Source organism: Gallinula chloropus (assembly GCF_964237585.1).
Source record: "Gallinula chloropus genome assembly, chromosome: 13".
In the NCBI taxonomy this organism is placed as follows: Eukaryota; Metazoa; Chordata; class Aves; order Gruiformes; family Rallidae; genus Gallinula; species Gallinula chloropus.
The window spans coordinates 13491599-13510527 of NC_140098.1; the positions used below are offsets into that span (position 1 = coordinate 13491599).

The 18929-nt window shown below is 61.3% G+C and overlaps 1 protein-coding gene across 1 annotated transcript; it reads right to left on the minus strand.

Annotated features, from left to right (window-relative positions):
* Positions 1 to 11157: 11157 nt before the first annotated feature.
* ADGRG5 (adhesion G protein-coupled receptor G5) lies at positions 11158 to 14078 on the minus strand. The gene is made up of 8 exons (XM_084269873.1): positions 14060 to 14078; positions 13834 to 13876; positions 13567 to 13673; positions 13092 to 13213; positions 12411 to 12676; positions 12225 to 12324; positions 11652 to 11914; positions 11158 to 11505 (listed from the first exon to the last, which is right to left on the minus strand). The coding sequence occupies exons 1-8, from the start codon at positions 14066 to 14068 to the stop codon at positions 11432 to 11434; spliced, it is 984 nt and encodes a 327-aa protein (XP_084125999.1). The 5' UTR covers positions 14069 to 14078; the 3' UTR covers positions 11158 to 11431.
* Positions 14079 to 18929: the final 4851 nt, after the last annotated feature.

Here is an 18929-nt window from a genome sequence, read left to right on the forward strand (position 1 = left end):
GAGGAGAGAGATCGGCGCTGCCCCTTTGTTCCCCTGGCAGGAAGCCACAGACCCCATCAGGTCTCCCCTCAGCCTCCTCTTCTCCAGGCTGGACAACCTCCTTCCCCTCCAGACCCTGCCCCATGTTCGCTGCCTCCTCTGGACACTCTCCAATAGATTTATGTCCCTCTTGTCCTGTGGCGCCCAAACCTGCCCCCTGGGCACGCTGCTGGCTCGTGGGGAACTCGCTGTCCACCCCCAAACCCCTCTCACACGGCCTCCAGCGCCTGATCCCCCGGGCTGGATGCGCAGCCAGGGTCGCCCCTTCCCAGGGGCAGGACCCAGCACTCACCCTCATTAAACTTCGTGCTGCTGGTGCCTGCCCAGCTCTCCGGCCTGTCCGGGCCTCTCTGCGAGGCTTCCCCACCCTCAGCGGGGTCGGCAGCCCCTCCCAACTCGGTGCCATCTGCAGATTCCCTTGAGACACCCTCTAGTCCTGAGCCCAGGCCCGTTATGGAAACGTTACAAAGCACCAGCCTGAACTGGAGCCCTGGGAACCCACCAGTGACCGGCCACCAGCCAGAGGGAACCCCGCTTGCTGTCACCCTCTGGGCCCAACCCCTCAGCCGATTGCTCGCTCGATGCAGCCAGGGCCCCTGTGACCCGCACCCAGCTGAGTGCTGAGACCCCAAGGTGCTGCTGCACCCATGGGCTCCACCTGACCGCAACCTTCACACCCACAGCCCTTCCCATCACACCCTCTGCCTCCCCCATCCTATGAGCTGCACCTCCAGCGCTCCTGAGCTTCACCTCCTCCTCGCCCTGCTGTGACCCCAGTGATGGCTGCTGGGACCTCATCCTGCCAGGGTCTAGCCCCAGGTTGGGGCAGCATCAGTGGGGGCTGCCAGACCAGCCAGCAGAGCTGCACACTTGCCAATGCCCAAAGCCGAGCCAGCACCTAGTTTGGCACCTCTGCATCCCACTGCTGCTCTCAGAGCATCCTGCTTAAAACCCACCAAGGGGCTGAATCCCTGTTGTCACATGCCAGGCACCCACCAGCATTGCCTGAGAGGCCTGGGGGCTCTCACAAACACCCAAGGGTCGTCAGAGGGGAAAGCTGGCAGAAAACCCCTTGCTTGAAAACTCATCATCCCCATTAGCAGGTCTCTCCCACCAGCACAGGTTTCTCCCAGGCATTTCTCCAGCCCCCCACAGAACCAGGGCATGTCCAGTGCCACCGGATCACCACAGGCACAGCCCACTGTCTGTCCCCCCCCCATCTGCTTCTTGCAGCAGTTTATCACCAGACCTTTGGGTTGTTAATTAACCTACTGGGTTACTAATTAATTAATTAATTAACCTACTGTTAATTATACCCTACTGGGTATAATTGAGCATGGTGCTAATGAGGTTCCCCAATACAGATGCGGGTGGGGAATGGCCTGGGCACGACCTGGCATGGGGATGGACCTGGCATCCCAGTCGGTGCCTTGGGAATCACACACACGTATCCTAAAGGCATGGCTCCATGGCAGCAAAGCACTGGTGGCTGTGGGAAACTCCTGGATGGCTTCAAAGCAGCTGAGTGACACACAAATGCCAACTGTGACGTGATGGCACAGAGCCCAGCGTGCCAGGACTGCGTCTCCCGCAGTGGGGAACGCTGAATCCCAACCAGGCTCCAGCCCATCCCACTGCACTGGGTCCACCTGGGTTTTAGGGGGGTCTGGAGGAGAGGATCAGCCCCTTTCAGCCGTTAGTCAGCCGGGACCAGAAATCCCTGTGGGGATGTGGGTGGGGGAACTGGTATTTCCCCTCCAAGCCCTATATGGTCCTGCTTGCCCCAACACCAATTGCTGTTTCCTGAGCCGAACAATAGCGAGAGAAAAATCCCCTGAAAATGGTTTAGCAACTGGGAAAATAGAGTTCCCATCCGTGACGGGGACAAGCAGCACTGGAGGGAGCCGGATGCACCGAGCCCACAGCGGGGCTGGATCCTGCCCCATCATCTTCCCATCCTGGAGCGGCAGTGACGATGCACAGCATCACCATCCCTGGTATCCACAGCCATGCATTCCCACTGCCCCCAGGGCATGTCCCCAGTGTCACCTGCCTTCAAAAGCCCTGTGCTAGTGGTGACCAAGCAGAGACCCCCATTAGCAACAGCTCTACCTCCTCTTCATCATCCCTTGGGCAAGATGACTTTAACCCCTGGCTCAGACAGAGGCTGAAGCCCGAGCTCCCCCCAAGAACAATAACACATAGAAAAACTCTTGATTTGGCCCCAAAATCAGGCAGTCCATGTAAAAAGAGGTGGTGGGAACACTGCCAGCACTACGTAGCCTGGACCAGGTTCCCTTGCCGCTGGGACAGAGAAAGGAGGCTCAGCCCCAGGCACCACACTGTGTCCTCCCATCCCCATTAAAAGAACGTGCTGGAAAGATGAGGAAAAACATTGTGGCCTCTAAACATGTGACCTATAAACAAATGAGGGGGAAAACATAAAACCCCACCCCCACAAAACAAAGAGCCTGGTGTTTAGTACAACCTTACTTCTCTCTGGGTGACTTGGCAGCAGGTATTTCAGCTTTCAGAGGTGGCACGTGACTTTTGGACCTCAGGCTTTTCCCAAGGAGAAGAGAAGATGATGCCTCAAACACTGGAAACAGGGAGATGCAGGGGATCTTATCCCTATTCTACTAATGGGTCCATTAGGAAAACGCACCAACACTCTGTTCCTCAAGATACTAACAAGTCTGCAGCTTGCCACCAATAGCCTGTGGGTGACATGGACTCAGAAGCTGTGTGGGGAAACTGAGGAACAGACAGGCAGGTCAGCATGGGCTCCTCGAGAAGCAGAACAGCACAACCAGCCCCATCGCAGGGACCGATCGCAGAGGTGTACCCTGGGGCTGAAGCTGCCTGAGGAGGCCGGTACCCCAGTGAGGACCCCCCTGGAGAGGATGCCCCGGCGCTGGTTAGCCGGGTGCTCCACAAAGTGCCCTTGTCCCTGGCCAGTGGGGCAGTGTTATTCACAGCATTGGCATGTGAGCCTTTCCCGGCACCGGTGGGCGTCACGGCCTGACCCAGCGCCTTTGTTAATGCCCCAGGAGCTGAGCGGCAGCTGTGCCGTGCCGGCAGCCCGGCTGTGCCCAGCCAGCGCCACGGGATCGGCCCTTCTGGGGGCTGCGGGGTAGGACACACCACCCAGCACCCACGAGCTGAGTTTTGCCAACAGGATAAAACCAAGACCCGATAAAGATTCTCACGGGAGCAGCACAGCTCCCTGCCAAATCCATCCTCTGCCAGCTGCTGGCAACCTTCCCTTCCCGAGCAGGCGCGGGCAGAGGCAAGGGGAGGCTGAGGTGTCTGAGGCTCCTGAGATGGAGGTTTTGCTTAAAGCTGGGCTGTAACCTTCAAAATAATAATAACAACAAAAATAGTTCCACTGACAACAAAACCCCAGAGACAGAAATCTCGCCACAACCCAGCAGCCTCTCCCCCAGCACCCAGCAGCACCGCACGCAATGCCTGCCGCTGCTTCGGGGGCTGCAGAGGGCCAGGCACGCCTGCGCTGAATTGAGGGCTGCTGTGAAGTGGAAGCGAAGTGGTGTAGGTTGTCCACCCACACACCACATCTCAGATGCTCTTACAGCACGCTCCCCCCACTTTCTTCTCTGGGAGAAGCCCCCTTGGTCAGTTTGTACCTTCCCTCCACCCAAACCACCCCACTGACTTCTGAAACACCTTGTCCCTGCAGTCCCCATCAGCTCCCCGTGCCATGGGTGCTGGGGAAGGCAGGTACAGGGCACCACAGAGCAGCCCAGGACCCTCCCCAAAACAGACTCGCAGGCATTTGGGATGGGAAGGAGCCAGCCTGGAGCCTGGTGAGGGTGAGCCCAGTCCCAGCAGGCTTTTCCAGCTGCAGAGAAGCCAAGCACAGGTAGGAGGCTAAGGGTCCCCCCCTAGATCCCTGCCAAACCCCAGCTGTCAGCAAGCTGATGGGAAAGGAGTTGGCGGGTCGGAGCCCTCCCAAAAACTAGGCGCCAGCAGGCTGCTGCCCAGCTGGTACTGTGCAGGTGCTGGCACACTTGGAGCCACCCAGCCCGTGGTCTGCAACTCCCCTCCCAGCAGCATGTCCCTCTGACACCCTTGGGTACTGCTGCAAGGTGTGGGGCTGGCCAGCCCCGCAGGTCCCAGTCCCAGCAGCACGCAGTTGCTCACAAACCTGTTGCTCTGTGAATAGCAGCCCCCCGGCTGCAGGATTAAGAGCTGGACTGCAACCAAGTATGCAGCATTTTTAGGCCTTGGCTTAATTCGCGTGGGAGCTGCAAACCCAGCAAGGGGCATGGCAAAACCCGCCGTGACTGCAGTCCCCAGCTCAAAGGATTTGCCCCCACCCCACAATCTCCCTGCTGGTGGTGGAGCTCGGAGGGGGGTTATTGCAGCCCTCAGACCGTGAAACGAGCATTTGGCTACCTTCCCTCCTCGACAGCCATCGGGACTCACTGCCAGGAGGTTATTCCAGGAGACTTTGTCTCAGCTCCCCAGCTGGCTTTATGGGTTTCGCTGGTCCCTCTGGCGGGGGCAGCTCGGGCAGCGCCAGAGCATCCCGCAGCGGCGTGCCAGGACCGGCAGCAGCAAGCTGAGACGCCGCAGAAGTAATCCCCACAACAGGCATTTCAGGGAGGGAGATCACCCTGCCGAGACATGCCGGCAGTCCCACAGGGAAGCTGCACCCTTCGCCAGGAGGAGGAATGGAGCTCCGTGGTGGTTCCCCTGGGGTGGGAAGCGGCGGCCACACACAGAGCCTGGCAGGGTGATGGGGAGGGACATGGTAGGGCTCAGCTGTGGCGCTGGCAGCAGCCGGGAGCAGCTGGTGCCCCACAGCTCAGGGGGCTTCGTGGCTCTGTGGAGTTCAGCCTGGCAGCGGGGCAGACGCGAGGGGCAGTGGGTAGAGCTCCCACCAACGGGGACGGCGGCTCCGCCAGACACCGGTGCCTCGGCCGTTAGCTGAGACCCCCAGACACAGGAACACACGCACCGCTCAGGCGCAAGGAGACCAAATGTCCCCGTACCCACCGGCGCAGGGTGCACCCCGCAGCCTCCCACGGAGGACCACTTAGCTCCCGACAGACAGACAGACGGACTACTCACTGCCCTGCCGCCCACCCGAGGGAGCCGCCAGTCCGAGCCGCGCCGAGCCCCGGAGCGCTCCCAGTCCTGCGGGGCTGGCCCCGGGGAGCGAGGGGTCCGCTGCCCGGGGCACCGCTCGTCCCCGCACCCAGTGCGTGGCTCCTGCCGCCTCCCCACCCGCACCGAGGACCCGGCAGCATCCCCTCCCGGTACCCCCGGGAAGGGTGTGCCAGGCCGCGCCCCTTGCCGTGGCCTCTGGGTCCCCGACACCACACACCGGACCCCAGTTCCTCCGCCCTCCCCCGCCCGGCTCAGTCCGCGATACCTGTGCCCGGGTGGGCCCGGGCGCGCCGCCTCGGCGCCGCTCGGCACCTCGCAGCGGGGCTGGGCTGTGCTCGGCACGGCTCTGCTGGGCTGGGCTCTGTTCGGCACGGCTCGGCTGGGCTCGGCTCAGCACCTCGCGGCACGGCTCGGCTGGGCTTGGCACGGCACGGCACGGCTCGACAACCCCAGCTCCGCTCGCACCTTGCAGCGGGGCTGGGCTCTGCGTTGGGCGCGGGGGAGCTCCGCCCCCGACCAGGCTGGTGACTCAGCGGGGAGGGGCTGGATCGGGGGCTGGGACCCTCGGGATCGCTGCAGGGGGGCTCCCAGCCCCCGGGCCCGGCACCTGCCCGGCTCTGGCCAGCCCAGCCCAGCTCAGCTCAGCCCAGCCCAGCCCAGCTCAGCTCGGCTCGGCTCGGCTCGGCTCGGCTCGGCCCGGGAGCACCGGGCTGCTTCACCCCGCCCGGCCGGCACCGGCACCGGGAGCAGGACCGGCACCAGGACCGGCACCGTGCTCGGGACCGGGCTGTGCTGGGGGACCGCGGTTGGGGACGGCCGGGAGCCCGGGGTGCTCCGTCCCGCCGCCCTTCAGCTGCGGGCTGGCGGGCAGCCAGCGGAGGGAAGGAGCCGGGCGGCTGGCAGGCTGCATGCCTGGCTGCGGATGGGATTAAAAAATAACAATTAATGGGAAAGCAGCCGGGACAGCGTGTCCCTGCGAACCCCGGCCCGCTCCCCGCAGGAAGCAGGGGAGGCGAGAAGCAGGGCAAGGAGCCCAAGCCCAGAACCGGAGGGAGCCGGACACGGTCCCCCATGGCACATCCCTGGAGATAGGTTGGGACGTGGGGTGCAGGACCAGGATGCGACCCTCCCAGCCAGGGGATGTGGCTCCCAACACCCATCCATCCATCCCAAGGCTGGAGGTGGGCAGTGGGAGCCGAGGCGGGAAGTGTTGTGGCAGTGGTGGGTGCTGCCAAGGGGAGCTCACATCCAGCCAGCCCTGCCAGCCCTTTGTGTGCCCTGAGAGCAGCCAGGCGGGAGCAAATCGGGCTGCCAGGAGCGGGAGGGAGGGAGGGAGGCAGGCAGGCGGGGAGAGCTCCGGGAAGTGCCCTGGGTAAATAGTTGCTCTTGCAAGATATTTTTCAGTGGCTTGAATGAGACTTTTCTTTCAGCTGGGGGAAGGGTGGAATCCACCTCCCGTCTCCGGCAGGGAAGGTGGCACGGAGTTAAAAGGCAGTGGTGGTGGCACTGGAGGTGCCATGGCTGTAATGAGACCTCTGGAGCCGGGGGACATCCTACACAGTAGTGTGGCCCCCCCAGCTTAGTTTCATTTCCAGCTCCAAGCCCTGAGTTTCCCTGTCTCTGCGGGAAGTGGCTCCCACGGGAACCGGCTCACGCGGCCTCACGCGGCCAGACCATGGCTAACGTGGCCGCCTTTGAAGCCCAACCGTCCCCACACCGCCGGGAGTGGGGGAGGCTCCAAAACACACATGCAGGGCAGCCGGAGCCGTGGGAGTCCCGCAGCGAGCCGAGCCAAGCCTCCCGCTGCAGGTCATCCCAACCAGCTCCTTCGGGAAAGGCCGTAAATCCGCCTCCCGGGAATAACGCTGCCAGACCCATCGCTGACCCCCCCAAGATCAGGCCCTCCTAGAGGGAGATATCAGGTGTGGAACCCCCCCTCCCCGGCCCAGCAAGGAAAGGACATTCTAGGCCATCCTTTCGCTGCTGTTGATGGAACAATGAGCCTTTTGTCCGTACTTGACGTTATCAGGAGCTATTTTTAGGTTGATGTCTACACTTGTTGATGTCGTGGGGATTATCTGTACATAGTCAGGCCGTGCTGCTGTCTTCAAAGACGCTGGCTGAGCAGGAGAGGGAGGAAATCCTTGTGTTGTCCCTTGCGAGGGACATTTGCCCTTGGGATCAGGCCAGCAGCGCTCACGCTGCCTGATCGGGGCTTATCGCCCAAGCTGGGGAGTTGCTCACAGCCCTGAACATTCCTCAAAGCTGTAAAAGTTCCTAAAAACCCTCAAAGCTTCTCAAAAAACTAAAAGCTCCTAAAAGCTCCTAAAACCCACTAAAAAGTTCCTAGAAGCCCTAAAAGCTCCTAAGGTCCTAAAAGCTCCTAAAATACCTTAAAATCTCCTGAAGTCCCAAAAGTCCTTAAAAACTTTGAAGTTCTTAAAAGTTCCTAAAACCCCCAAAAGATCCTAAAAACCTTAAAAGCTCCTAAAAGCCCTTAAAGATCCTAAACCCCCTAAAAGTTCCTATAAGCCTTTAAAGTTTCTAAACCCTTTTAAAAGCCCTAAAACTTCCTAAAAGCTCCTCAAGTCCCCAGTGCTGGCAGTGGGCAAGTGTGGCAGCATTGCTGTGGCACATCCTGCCAAGGTCCCTGCCTGGCTGCAGGGTAGGGAGGAGGATGACAGTGAGGATGATGAAGCAGATGAGTGCTGGAGTGGGAGGGAATTCCCCCATCCAAATCCCGTGATTGATGCCAAGGTGGCCTTGGGAACCTCGGAGCATGGTGATGCCTGAGGAAGTTTCCCAGCTGCCTGTGGGTGCTCCTGCTCCCCCTCAGCCTTCCTCCCCAAAATACATTGAATGAGGAGGTGGGTCTGCCCCAGGAGATGGGTCGCCCCCCACTCCTAGGTCCCCCCCACCCCAGGTTCCTCTGGCAGTGACAATAACAGCGACTCAGCAGGTGGCAGGGCTGTAAAACCCAACCGTAAAGAAAGCAATAAACCTGGCTTGGCAAATAAACCCCCCCCCATAGTGTCAGGGAAGTCGAGGGGGGGGGGGGGAGGTGTAGGGATGAGGGGGGGGGTTGGGGTGGAGGTTGGTCCCCGGGGTGTTTGCACAGCAGCGGGTGAGGATGCTCCTGCGGGATGCAGGAGCCGGGCTCCTCTGCTCCCTGGCAGCCAAATCCCAAAGGCAGATCCCAAAATGGAGTCGAGGTCTGGCCCCAACCTCCCAACCAAATGGGCTTAGTCTCTCCCCTGGCTGCTCGTTTTGCCAAAATCTGAGAAATTTGCACTATTCCCAGAGCTTTGTGCCCGGGGCTAGAGCTGGAGCCCAGCCTGAAGGCACCCTGCTGAGACCAAGCTGCCTTTCCTGGGAAAAAAGGAGAGCACCGCATCCCACATCCACCTCACCACTTCCTCCACCCCCCCTCCACCCCACCCCACCAGCAGCACCAGGCTCCTGCCTGATAAGGTGTGTGTGAAAGTAAATAGGATTCTTTCTCCTTGGAGAGGTGAGATGGGTCAGCTCCCCCACTCCTGCCCACACCACCCCTGGGATGAGGGGCACTGGGGGTGGCAGGAGGTGGGATTCCACCCTGTGCTCCCAGGGCTGGTATTTTGACTCCACTCCCGGCATGGCAGAGTGGGAAAAGTGGAGCAGGGGGTCTTTCTGCCCCCAGTCACCATCAGCTCCCTGGGGCCCACCGTGCCCCATGGGTACCGTGTTCGCACTGCTGGTGGCAACCAGCCAGGTGATTGTTTTCCACGCACCACCGGATGCCAGAACAAGTTTTACTCATGCACCAGCAGCCAGAGTGACTCACACCCCACATCTTGCCATGGGGAGGAAGGGGCACAGAAAGTGCCTCCCAAGAGCAGCCGTAGGGAGGGAGGCGCTGCAGCCGGGATGTGACTCTCATGGAAGGGCTCATGGGGGACAAGCTGGGTGCTTGGCACCCCACCAAAGCCCCAGGCTGCTTACTGAATAGCTGCAGGCAGGCGCTGGAGCGGTGAGGCACGCACAGCTCATCGCCACGCAGCGGGCTGGAAGGCCAGGGCCCGGCTTTTGTCTGGGCCGCAGGCGGGAGCGATGGAAACTCGGCAGCGCTGGCTGCCCTTTGTACATGGAACAAAGAACAAGGGGCAGCGGCTTCCTTCACTGCTCGGGACCAGGCCCCACGAAGCAGCCAGCAAGGGAAACGCCACTTGGAAGAGGGACACGGGCAGCGAGTCACCCGGTGACATCCGGTGCTCTGCCACCAAGCCAGTGAACGGCACCTTGCCAGCTCACCTGCGAGTTACAAGCACGGGGATGCTGGGGACCCTGCTGCCACCAGAGGTGGGTTGGCAGCCATGCTGGCAGCACTGTGGCATGCTGCTGCTCTGCATCCTGGCAGGGAGAGCAGGATGCCCTGCTCCAAAACCTCAGCCACCGGGGAAGGCAAAAATGTGGCTGCAGTTTGAGGACAAGCCTGGCATACAGGGATGCACTAGGGGCTCAGTGCTGGCTCGCTGCTGCTGGACGATGGCTTTAGGCCCTGCAATTTGTCCTCACTATTTATTGCCCCCAGGCTTAACCCCAGTAAAGTGTTTGGTTGCACTGGGGAGCTCTGTTCGGGGTCTGCCTTCTGAAGGGAGAGCAGGAGGGAAGCCAAGCTGTTACCTGCTTCCCAGCCTTTCCTCTGCACCAGCAGAGATAATGGAATAGAATGCAATGGAATGGAATAGAATAAGAAAATAATAGAAATAGAATGGAATCAGAAAATCTCTAAGGTTGGAAAAGACCTCTGAGACATCAAGACCATCCATCTGTCCAACACCACAACATCAACTAACCCATGTCCTGAGTGCCACGTCTACATGTGTTTTGAACCCCTCCAGGATGGTGACTCCACCACGGCTCTGGGCACCCTGCTCCAGTGCCTGACTGCTCTTTCGGTGAAGATTTTTTCCCCAGTCTCCAATCCAAACCTCCCCTGATGCAACTTGAGACCATTTCCTCTTTTCCTATCGTCAGTTCCTTGGGAGAAGAGACAGACCCCCACCTCACTACACCCTCCTTCCAGGGAGCTGCAGAGAGCGCTCAGGTCTCCCCTCAGCCTCCTCCAGGCTGAACCCCACAGCTCCCTCAGCCGCTCCCATCAGACTTGTACTCCAGACCCTTCCCCACCCCGCTGCCCTTCTCTGGACCCACTCCAGCCCCTCAGTGTCCTTCTGGTAGTGAGGGGCCCAGCCCTGACCCCAGCACTCGCGGGGCGGCCTCACCAGTGCCCAGTACAGAGGACACTCCCTGCCCTGGTCCTGCCACACCACTGCTGACTCTGGCCAGGATGCCCTCGGCCCTCTCACCCCCCCGGGCACATGTTCAGCTGTCGGCCAACACCCCCAGGGCCTTTTCCTCCGGGCAGCCCCTCTGCCCCACGCCTGGGGCGCTGCTGGGGGTTGCTGTCACCCCAGGACAGGACCCAGCACTGAGCTGGACCAGCAGAGCCGTCCTGCCCTACAGCAGATGGATGCTCCCATCCAGCCTGGTGTCACCTGCCGGCTGACCCAGGGCCACAGGCAGCCTCCATCCCCACGCTGGCTTTGGGGAGAGCAGGAGGGCTTTCCGAGGGGTGCCGTCACGGCTGACACCTGTGGTCGGGGCGGCTGGGGGTGCCACAGCCTGAGCGCAGCGCTTACAGCCTGCAGCCATGCCGGCCCCGAAGGGGTTGGGGGGATGCGGCCGGGAGACCCCCACCTCTGCCTGCGCCCCGACCGGCGGGAGCTTCCCGAGGCGGCTCGGATGCGCCCCTCCGCCGGCTCGGGACTCCCGCCGCGACCCAGCTCGGCCCGGGACGGTCCTCGAAGTCCTTGTGCCATCTAGCGGGCTCGTCACTAACGGCAGGCCCGGCAGAGCCGGGGGGTGGCCGGCCGCGCAGCCGGGCCAGGGCCGCATCAATCCTCGGGCGGTGAAGGAGACCCGCGGCAGCCAGGAGACAGCGCGTTTATTGAGCGGTGCCCGCCGCCCGCAGCAGAAGCCGGTGTCAGTCATTGCTGCCGTGGCTGAGCCGGCGCGGGGCTGCCGCAGCCCCCGGGGGAGCCCAGCGCCTGCGGGACCCCGAGCTGCAGCCCCCCCAGTAGCGCCCACTGCCCAGAAACCCAGGTGCTTCCCCTAAAGAAACCCCCAGCATTCGCGGTACTGGCCGTCCAGCCCCGGGGACATCGCCGCGCTGCGTCCTGGAGGGTGACCCTCACCCCGGCGTCAGGGCTCGTTCTCAGGAGGTGTTGCTGACAGAGCCTGGCTTGCTCCGGCAGTACATGGTGACACACCAGATGGAGACGAAGAGTCCTGTGGGTGAGCAGCAAAGTGGTGGCAGTGATGCCACCGGTGCAGCAGGCTCCTGCAAGGAGCAGGAAGGTGACAAGGACCTTGCTGCTCCCAAGCCATGGGGTGCCAGCCCCCCGCCCCCCCGCCCCGCCCTGTGCCTCACCAACCTTGCAGGCAGTTGAGGATGGTGAAGAGATAGAGCTGGGGCACGAGGAAGACACCGAAGCCGAAGAAAGCCAGGCCCCAGGTGGTGCCCAACAGGCAGGTGAGCCCCAGCACTGTCACCCAGTCCTTCCTCGCCTGCCCTGTCTGCTGCCGGATCCTCCGCAGGATCATCCCCACCCTCCCCAGCACCAGCGTGTTGAAGAGCAGGATGAGGCCGGCGTAGCAGAGGGTGGTGAAATGGGCCGACCTGCTGGTGAGCCAGCACCTGGTGGAAGGGACTCTCTTGGGGACAAGGGCCAGCAGCCCTGAGAAGGAGATGGGCATGGGGAGGACATGGCAGCAGGTGCCCCCATGCACAGCGAGATGGAGCTGGGCTCAACAAACAGTGACACCCAGCTGCCTGATGGCTGCCCTGCTCCTGCTGGCCCCTGCCATGGTCAGCTCTGGGCCTGGGGGGCCTGGGGTGCTGGCATGTTCGGGGTGCCCAGGGAGCGTGCTGTGCCCAGAGTGCCTGGGGCATGTGGATACCCAGGGTCTGTGGGGTGCACAGGAAGCTGGCAGCCCCCTTCACTCACATGGTGGTGTTCCCATAGCCTTCGGAGGTGCTGATGGTGTGGTACCCATACGTATTTCGCTTGAAGACAAAAACAGTCACCACAGCCAGCACGGGCAGACCTGTGGGGGGACAGGCTGTGTGCGGCCGTGCCAGGGCGGCCAACCCGGGGGCAGGCACAGGCAGGGCCGGGCAGGTGCCCACTCACCCCAAGCAAAGAGGCAGAGCTTGAAGAGGTAGTGGCGGATGTAGATGTTGTAGACCTTAACGAGGAGGAGGAGGAGGTGGAAGGCCTCCACAGCCATCCATGCCAGGGCGCAGAGAAGGCCGGCGTGCAGCAGGGCGGCGGTGAACTGGCAGAGCTCCGTGGAACCAGCAGGCAGCAGCGTGCTCAGCAGGAAGCTGCAGTTGAGCAGGAGGAGTGCAGCCAGGAGGTGCATGTGGATCCGTACCGTGTTGTCCCTCAGCCGCTGCCTGCAAGAGGAGGGAGGGCAGGGGGTGCTGGAAGGTGCCCGCCAGATGACACCACACTGCGTGACACGGTGCAGCACAGCATGGTGGAGCATGACGCAGGGCAGCACACTACAGCACGGCGCAGCCCAAGGCAGCATGTGTGGTACGGCACGGCATGGCATGGCACAGTACGGCATGGCATGGCATGATGGCATGGCACAGCACAGCATGGAACAGCATGGCACACCATGGTATGGCACAGCATGGCATGGCACAGTGTGGCACAACATAGCATTGCAGCCCAATGCGGCATGCATGGCACAGCACAGCGTGGCATGGCATGGCACAGAATGGCACGGCACAGCACACATGGCATGGCACACCACAACATGGCACAGCATGGCAGTGTGGCATGCCTGGCACAGCATGGCTCTACCTGAAGAAGCAGCAGAGCAGGAGGGTGCAGAGGGTGGCAGCAGCCGAGAGGGAGCAGCCAACAGTGCTGATATGGGTGAGCGATGCCAACTGCGCCGCGCTCAGGACATTGACCTGGAGCTGCTGGAGAGGGGAGGGAAGGGCTGAGTGGGGCAGCACTCAGGGCAGCACCCACCCACTGCGGGAGGAGAAGCCCCTTGCAAAATCAGCCCCTGGCCACCCTCTTCTGCAGGGCACCCCTATGCACCCACCTACACCCACACCTCCGAGGAGGAGGCAGAAGGATGGAGGGAAAGGAGGGAGATGGAAGGAGGGAAACAGGGAAGGAGGAAGGGGAACAGAGGATGGAGAAAGGTGGTAAAAGGGAAGGAGGGAAGAGCAAAGTGGGAAGGAGAGAACAAGGGAAGGAAGAAGAGGGGGGGAGGAAAGACAGAAGGAGGGCGGGAAGGTAGAAGAGGGATGGAGGGGCTGTGGACCAGCAGGACGGCGAAGTAGGTGAGGTGGTCGCAGTGGCAGATGACGGTGCCCTCTGCGTGCGTGGTCCTGCAGCCATCCTGGCTCCAGCTGCCTCTGCTGCGCCTGCCTGCCAGAGAACTGCTGTCAGAGGACGGCATGGTGGCCAGGGGTTGAGCACATCAAGGGGACGTTGAGCCATGCCAGAGCTGCCTGGGAGGTGGCCCAGCAATGCCTCTGGGCTGACAGTGAGCTGTCATTGTCCCCATCCTGGCCACGGCCACGCTTACCAGCTCCAGGCTTCCAGAAGACGCAGGTGGCGTTGGAGGCATCCTAGTAGAAAGTGGGGGGGAGCTGGGGATAGCTGGGGACCCTCTCTGCTCCCCAGGTACCTCAGAGACCTTTTGGTCCCAATGTAAAGAGGGGACATGTCCTCTTTCCCCATCCCCAGAGAAAGCACTGGTGGTGGGACCCTCCCCCCACCCCAGCTCGTGCCCATGGTGGAGCCCTGCTCACCAGCACCATGTCATGCCAGAACTGGATTACGATGGGACGGCTGAGCCCAGCCACCTGCCTGCTCTGCAGGAAGGCTCCCACCACGTCGTTGTTCAGCACGGAGCTGTTCTGGGCATCCTGCAAGAGTCAAAGTGCCTGAGGGGAGGGTCCCAAGTCCCCAGGACTTCCTGCCCACCCCGAGCATCTCAGAAGGGTGCTGGAGTGGTCATGCTGCTGGATGAGGATGCTTGGGGAGGGGGGGGGGATACATGCGAGCACCTGTGCCTCACCTGGAACATGCAGGGCCTGTGGATACAGATGCAGATGAGCTTCTGCTCCACTTCTCTCTCCCTGATGCCTTCTACGAGCTCTGCCGGAAAGCTTATGGCGTGCCTGAGCCTCTCCTTACCGTCCTGCATGTTGTGCACGTGTGGGCCAGGGAGGGATAGGATGGGTTCAGCCCACCCTTGTTCAGGGTGCCACCCTGGCTGCTCCCCGCCCCAGCACAGCCACACTAGTTACCCACATGGCCCCACAGCAGCTCCAGCTCTGCCGCAGCACCTGCAGATGCGCAGATACAGCAGCCACTTCGGTCTTGACATCAGAGCCCTCCCAGCCCGCAGTGTGCAGGAGGGCTGCTGGCCAGGGGGGTCTGTCAGCCACGGGTGGGCACACGTGCACCACCAGCCCCAGCACGGGGCAAGCTAAGGCAGATGGCATCATGCCAGGATGCCTTCCCTGGGGGATTTCATGCCTCAGTTGGCCCCCCTGGATGGTCTCTGCTCCCAGTTCCCAAGCAGGGGGTCCCAGTTTGCAGGCAGTCCCCCCCCCCCGCTGCCTGCAACACCTTCCTTGTCCCACAGGAAGGACCCCTGGGCAGGGCAGCCCCGCAAGCTGGGGAAGTGCCGCTGTGCCACCGTGCAACGCCCTTGCAATGGCATGGGGAAGTCACCCACACACTCCCTGCCGCAGTTTCTCTCTCCCTTCCCACCCCAGCGAGGTAGGGACCAGGGCTTCCTTTTTTTGTAAATCAGTAGAGCTTCAGGATGGAGCTCCTGGCTCTCAGCTGCAGACACACACCCACACCCTTCCCCGGCTATAGAAGACCCCAGGTTTATCTCAGTGATGGTGCTGGGCACCTGCAGTCATGGCTGCCTGCTACACCCCAGCCAAGCTGCTTTGCTGGCGAAAACCATCCTCAGAGGATGATGGAAACCCAGCATGGGTGAGTGAAACCCAGCACCCTCCCACCAGGGCTGGAGAGACAGAAGGAGCCAGGGGGGTACAGGCATCCATGGTCCCAGCACCGCGGGGACCAACCATACTGCTGTTGATGTGTAACCCGCTGAAGTGGTTGGTCCTGAACTGGAATGTGCGGGTCTGGATCATGACACCCGTGAAGTTGTCTTTCATCTGGTGGGTCGTGTTCTCCACCTTGGTTAACCTGCACATGGACGGCATTCAGGGCAGGGTGTAGGAGGATTCAGCCCCTGTGGGTCTGAAGGGGGATGTGGGGGGGTCCTAGGGGACAGCGGGGTAGGAGTCGGGGCTCACATCTCCATGCAGTGGAGGGTGTCATCACAGCCCTGCTGCAGCATCTTGTCCAGGGCATATACATTCATCTTTGCTTCCTCCTCCTCTGACTGAGTTTCGTAATCTGAAACTCAGCATATGGCACCATGTTCTGCTCCCCATCCTGCCCCAGCCTGGGGAGCCCCAGGCACCCCCCAAAGCACCCAGCCCAACACGGGGATGGGAGACAGAGACCTCCCTACCTTGATTAGCCCAGAGGACAGAGCTGGTAAGGCAGAAGACAAGGGTGATGTGCAGTGGGGAGGGCATTGCTGTGGTCCTCTCCTGCAAAAGGCAACCCGGGCAGCTCCCTAGAGCCCCCACCACATCCCCCTGGACTCCAGCACTTTACCTCACACCAGATCCAAGACAAGGATGAGGTCCGGATGGCTGCTCCCCTGCTTGCTGCAGCCAAGCCCCACAGAAGCCACCCTAGCAGCAGAGCCCCAGGCAGGAACTGGCTACAGAGCTGAGTGTGGGGTGAGGAGGGTTCTTCCCGCAGCACCCGGTTCACATCCGTTTTACCATTCAGGTAGTAAAACCGGGGGGCAAAGCTGCTGCTTTCTGCTCCCAACAGCCACAACCCTGCCCTTGCTGCCACCCCAGCCCACGGTCACATTTCCCTGGTAAGCAGCCCACAAGCCAGAAGGGTCAGCAGCATGCTCTGCGGTGGGGCTGGGGCTTCCTGGGAGGAGGGAACTGCCCCGGCACAGGGTGAGGGAAGGCAACTGGCACCACGATTTGCATCCATGGCACCACCGCACCCAGTGCCACTCACCACCGCGGCGAAAGCAGCTGGGGAGAGGCTGTGAGTCCAGCAGTGCCAGGCTGCAGCTCTGAGGCACAGACAAGTGTTGCCTGGGGATGCTGCGATGGCACCGACACCTCGAGGCGCCGAGGCCGGTGGGCAGCACGCCAGGGAGCTGCCTGCACAGCCACTGCCGGGTGGGAAAGGACATACTTCCCACGCTGTCACATCGGGTGGGTTTTGCCTCTGTGGTACCCTGGCAAACCCCCAGCACTGCACCAGCGCCTCCCCTCCCCCATGCCACCCCCACATCCTCCCCTTGCTCTGATGAGGCCCTTACCTTGGGCACCAGCGCTCAGCATCCACACAACCTCAGCGGGGTCGGCTGCTCCAGCTCCGGCTGTGCGGTGGTTGTGGTAGCACAAAAGGAAGCATGTGTATGCAGATGAGCAAATGAAGAGAGCTTTTATATTTCCTTTCAGATTTCCCCCTGGGGGGCTGGGCGGCCCCACCTCGAGCAGCGTGTGTGGCTTTGGGCGCCTCAAGACAAGGAGGATGTCAAAGACTGTGAGTCTGGAAGAGGGCCACTGGCATGGTGAAGGACCTCAAGGTGAAGCCTTGTGAGGAGCAGCTGAGGGCACTTGACTTGTTCAGCTTGGAGCAGGCTGTGGGGTGACCTCATCGCTGATAGCTGACCTCATCATTCACAGGTGACCTCATCCCAGCCCTCAGTTTCCACTAAGGGGACAGCAGAGAGGGAGGTGCTGATCTTCTCTCCCTGGTGAGCGGGACAGGGCAGAGCAAAGCCACGTCAGGGGAGGTTCAGGTTGGACATTCCTGCCATCCCTGAGGGGACGGTCACTCACTGCAGCAGGCTCCCTGGGAAGCTGCCACAGCATCAAGCCTCTCAGGGTTCAAGGAGCCTCCAGACGATGCTCTGTCACAGAGCCACCCAGTGAGGAGCGGGGAGTTGGATGCCATGATCCTTGTGGGTCCCCTCTAACTCCAGATCCCCTGTTTGATGCTGCTGCTGGGATGGAGCTGGCCCCCTCTGCACCGTGCTCAGCTGTGACAGCACAGCTCCCAGTTCAACAGCCAAAGATTAAAAAAAGGAGTTTTTCTCCCTCCCTCCCTCCCCCACCCCCAAACAGTTGCTGTTTCCCCAAAAGGCTTCACCTTGTGCTCCAGGACCCCCTGAGTCCAGCTCAGGGACAGGGCCACATGCAGAGACATGGGGCACAGGGACAGCTCAGCCACACCAGTGCTTGCTGTGGGACAGCGATGCCACACTGTGCTTGCCCAGCACCTGCAGCCACTCATGCAATGAGTCTCCAGGTCTCAGTTCACAGCACTGAGCAACCATCTGCCTCTGTCTGACCCACCCTGACAATGGTTGCCCTTTGGGCACAGCCTGGCCAGGCTGGAAACTTCAACCTGGAGGACAAGGGTGTCAGGAGGAAGGTCTGTGGACCACAGAGAATGGTTCACAGTCCATGTCCTTAGGCAGCATGCCCTGGGCCAAGGAGGTTTGATTTTTGCCACAGCGAAACCTGCAGATCCTGGAATGCTGCAACACATCCTTGAACCTGCGGGTGTCACCAAGATGCTCATGTCCAAGGAAACAGGAAAGAGACACTTGGAAAAAACTTTGCTGGCTTTCAAAGCCCGGCTTTAGGGCTGGGAGCAGCTTAAAACCCCGACCTGCCAGCACACACCAGCCGCTCCAGCCAAACCGTCTGCAAAATCGCTTTACTGGCTGCAAGCAAAACCCCTTGTTCGGGCTTCCCTGGCCCAAAACACAGGGATAGGGGCGGGGGAGAGCAAAGTATCCCCTGCCTCCAGCTTTTTGGGGTTGTTTCCAATGGAAAAATACCGGGCTTGGAGAGAACACACGTGGGCATTTGCAGTTTTGCTGTGATTTGAAATATTTTTCCCTGCACCACTTGATGCTGGGAGAAGAGGTGTCAGGGTCCCATGGCATCAATTCCCTGTTCTGTGAGACAAATCTGCTCAGCACCTTGTATTTCTCAACTTTTGGGGCTGAGAAGCATCCAGCAAAAGGAAAAATACTGGGGAAGAAATGGTGGTTTGAGGCTCTGCTGCCTGGCCAGGAGCAGATCAGAGACAGCAACAGGATGTGCAGGGATGCAGGGGCAGTGCTGCGTGGCTGTCTGGGCCCTGCTCACCCATGGGGACTCTCAGGCAGGGATGGCCCATGTTCCCCCTCCCAAGCCCCTGCCTCCGAATCATGGATTCGGAGCCAAAGCCACAGGGAAGAAGGGTTGGACCCGCTCCAAAGGCCACCAATGCTTCCTCCCCCTCCCCGCCCACCCCCCAAGCCTGCTCCTGGAGCACTCCAACCCTGGAGAAGCCTAGGCCTGGGGGAAGAGCACAGCCAAGCCCACATCTGGCAGCCGCAGCCCCATCTGCATCACACTTGTGTGCAGGCACGTCCCCAGGCCCACGCGTGCGAGCACGCACCCCGTGTGAGCCCCACCATACACCCAGTGCTTGTGCAGACCCCCGGGAGCAGGTGCCCACCAGCAGCCGCACCCGTGGGCACCCTCCTGC

Coding starts and splice junctions, on each gene's coding strand:
- ADGRG5 (XM_084269873.1), bottom strand. Junction 12,325..12,410: donor GCTCTGCCTCTTTGCTTGGG/GTGAGTGGGCAC, acceptor GTCCCCCCACAG/GTCTGCCCGTGCTGGCTGTG. Junction 11,915..12,224: donor GGCTATGGGAACACCACCAT/GTGAGTGAAGGG, acceptor CCCTTCCACCAG/GTGCTGGCTCACCAGCAGGT.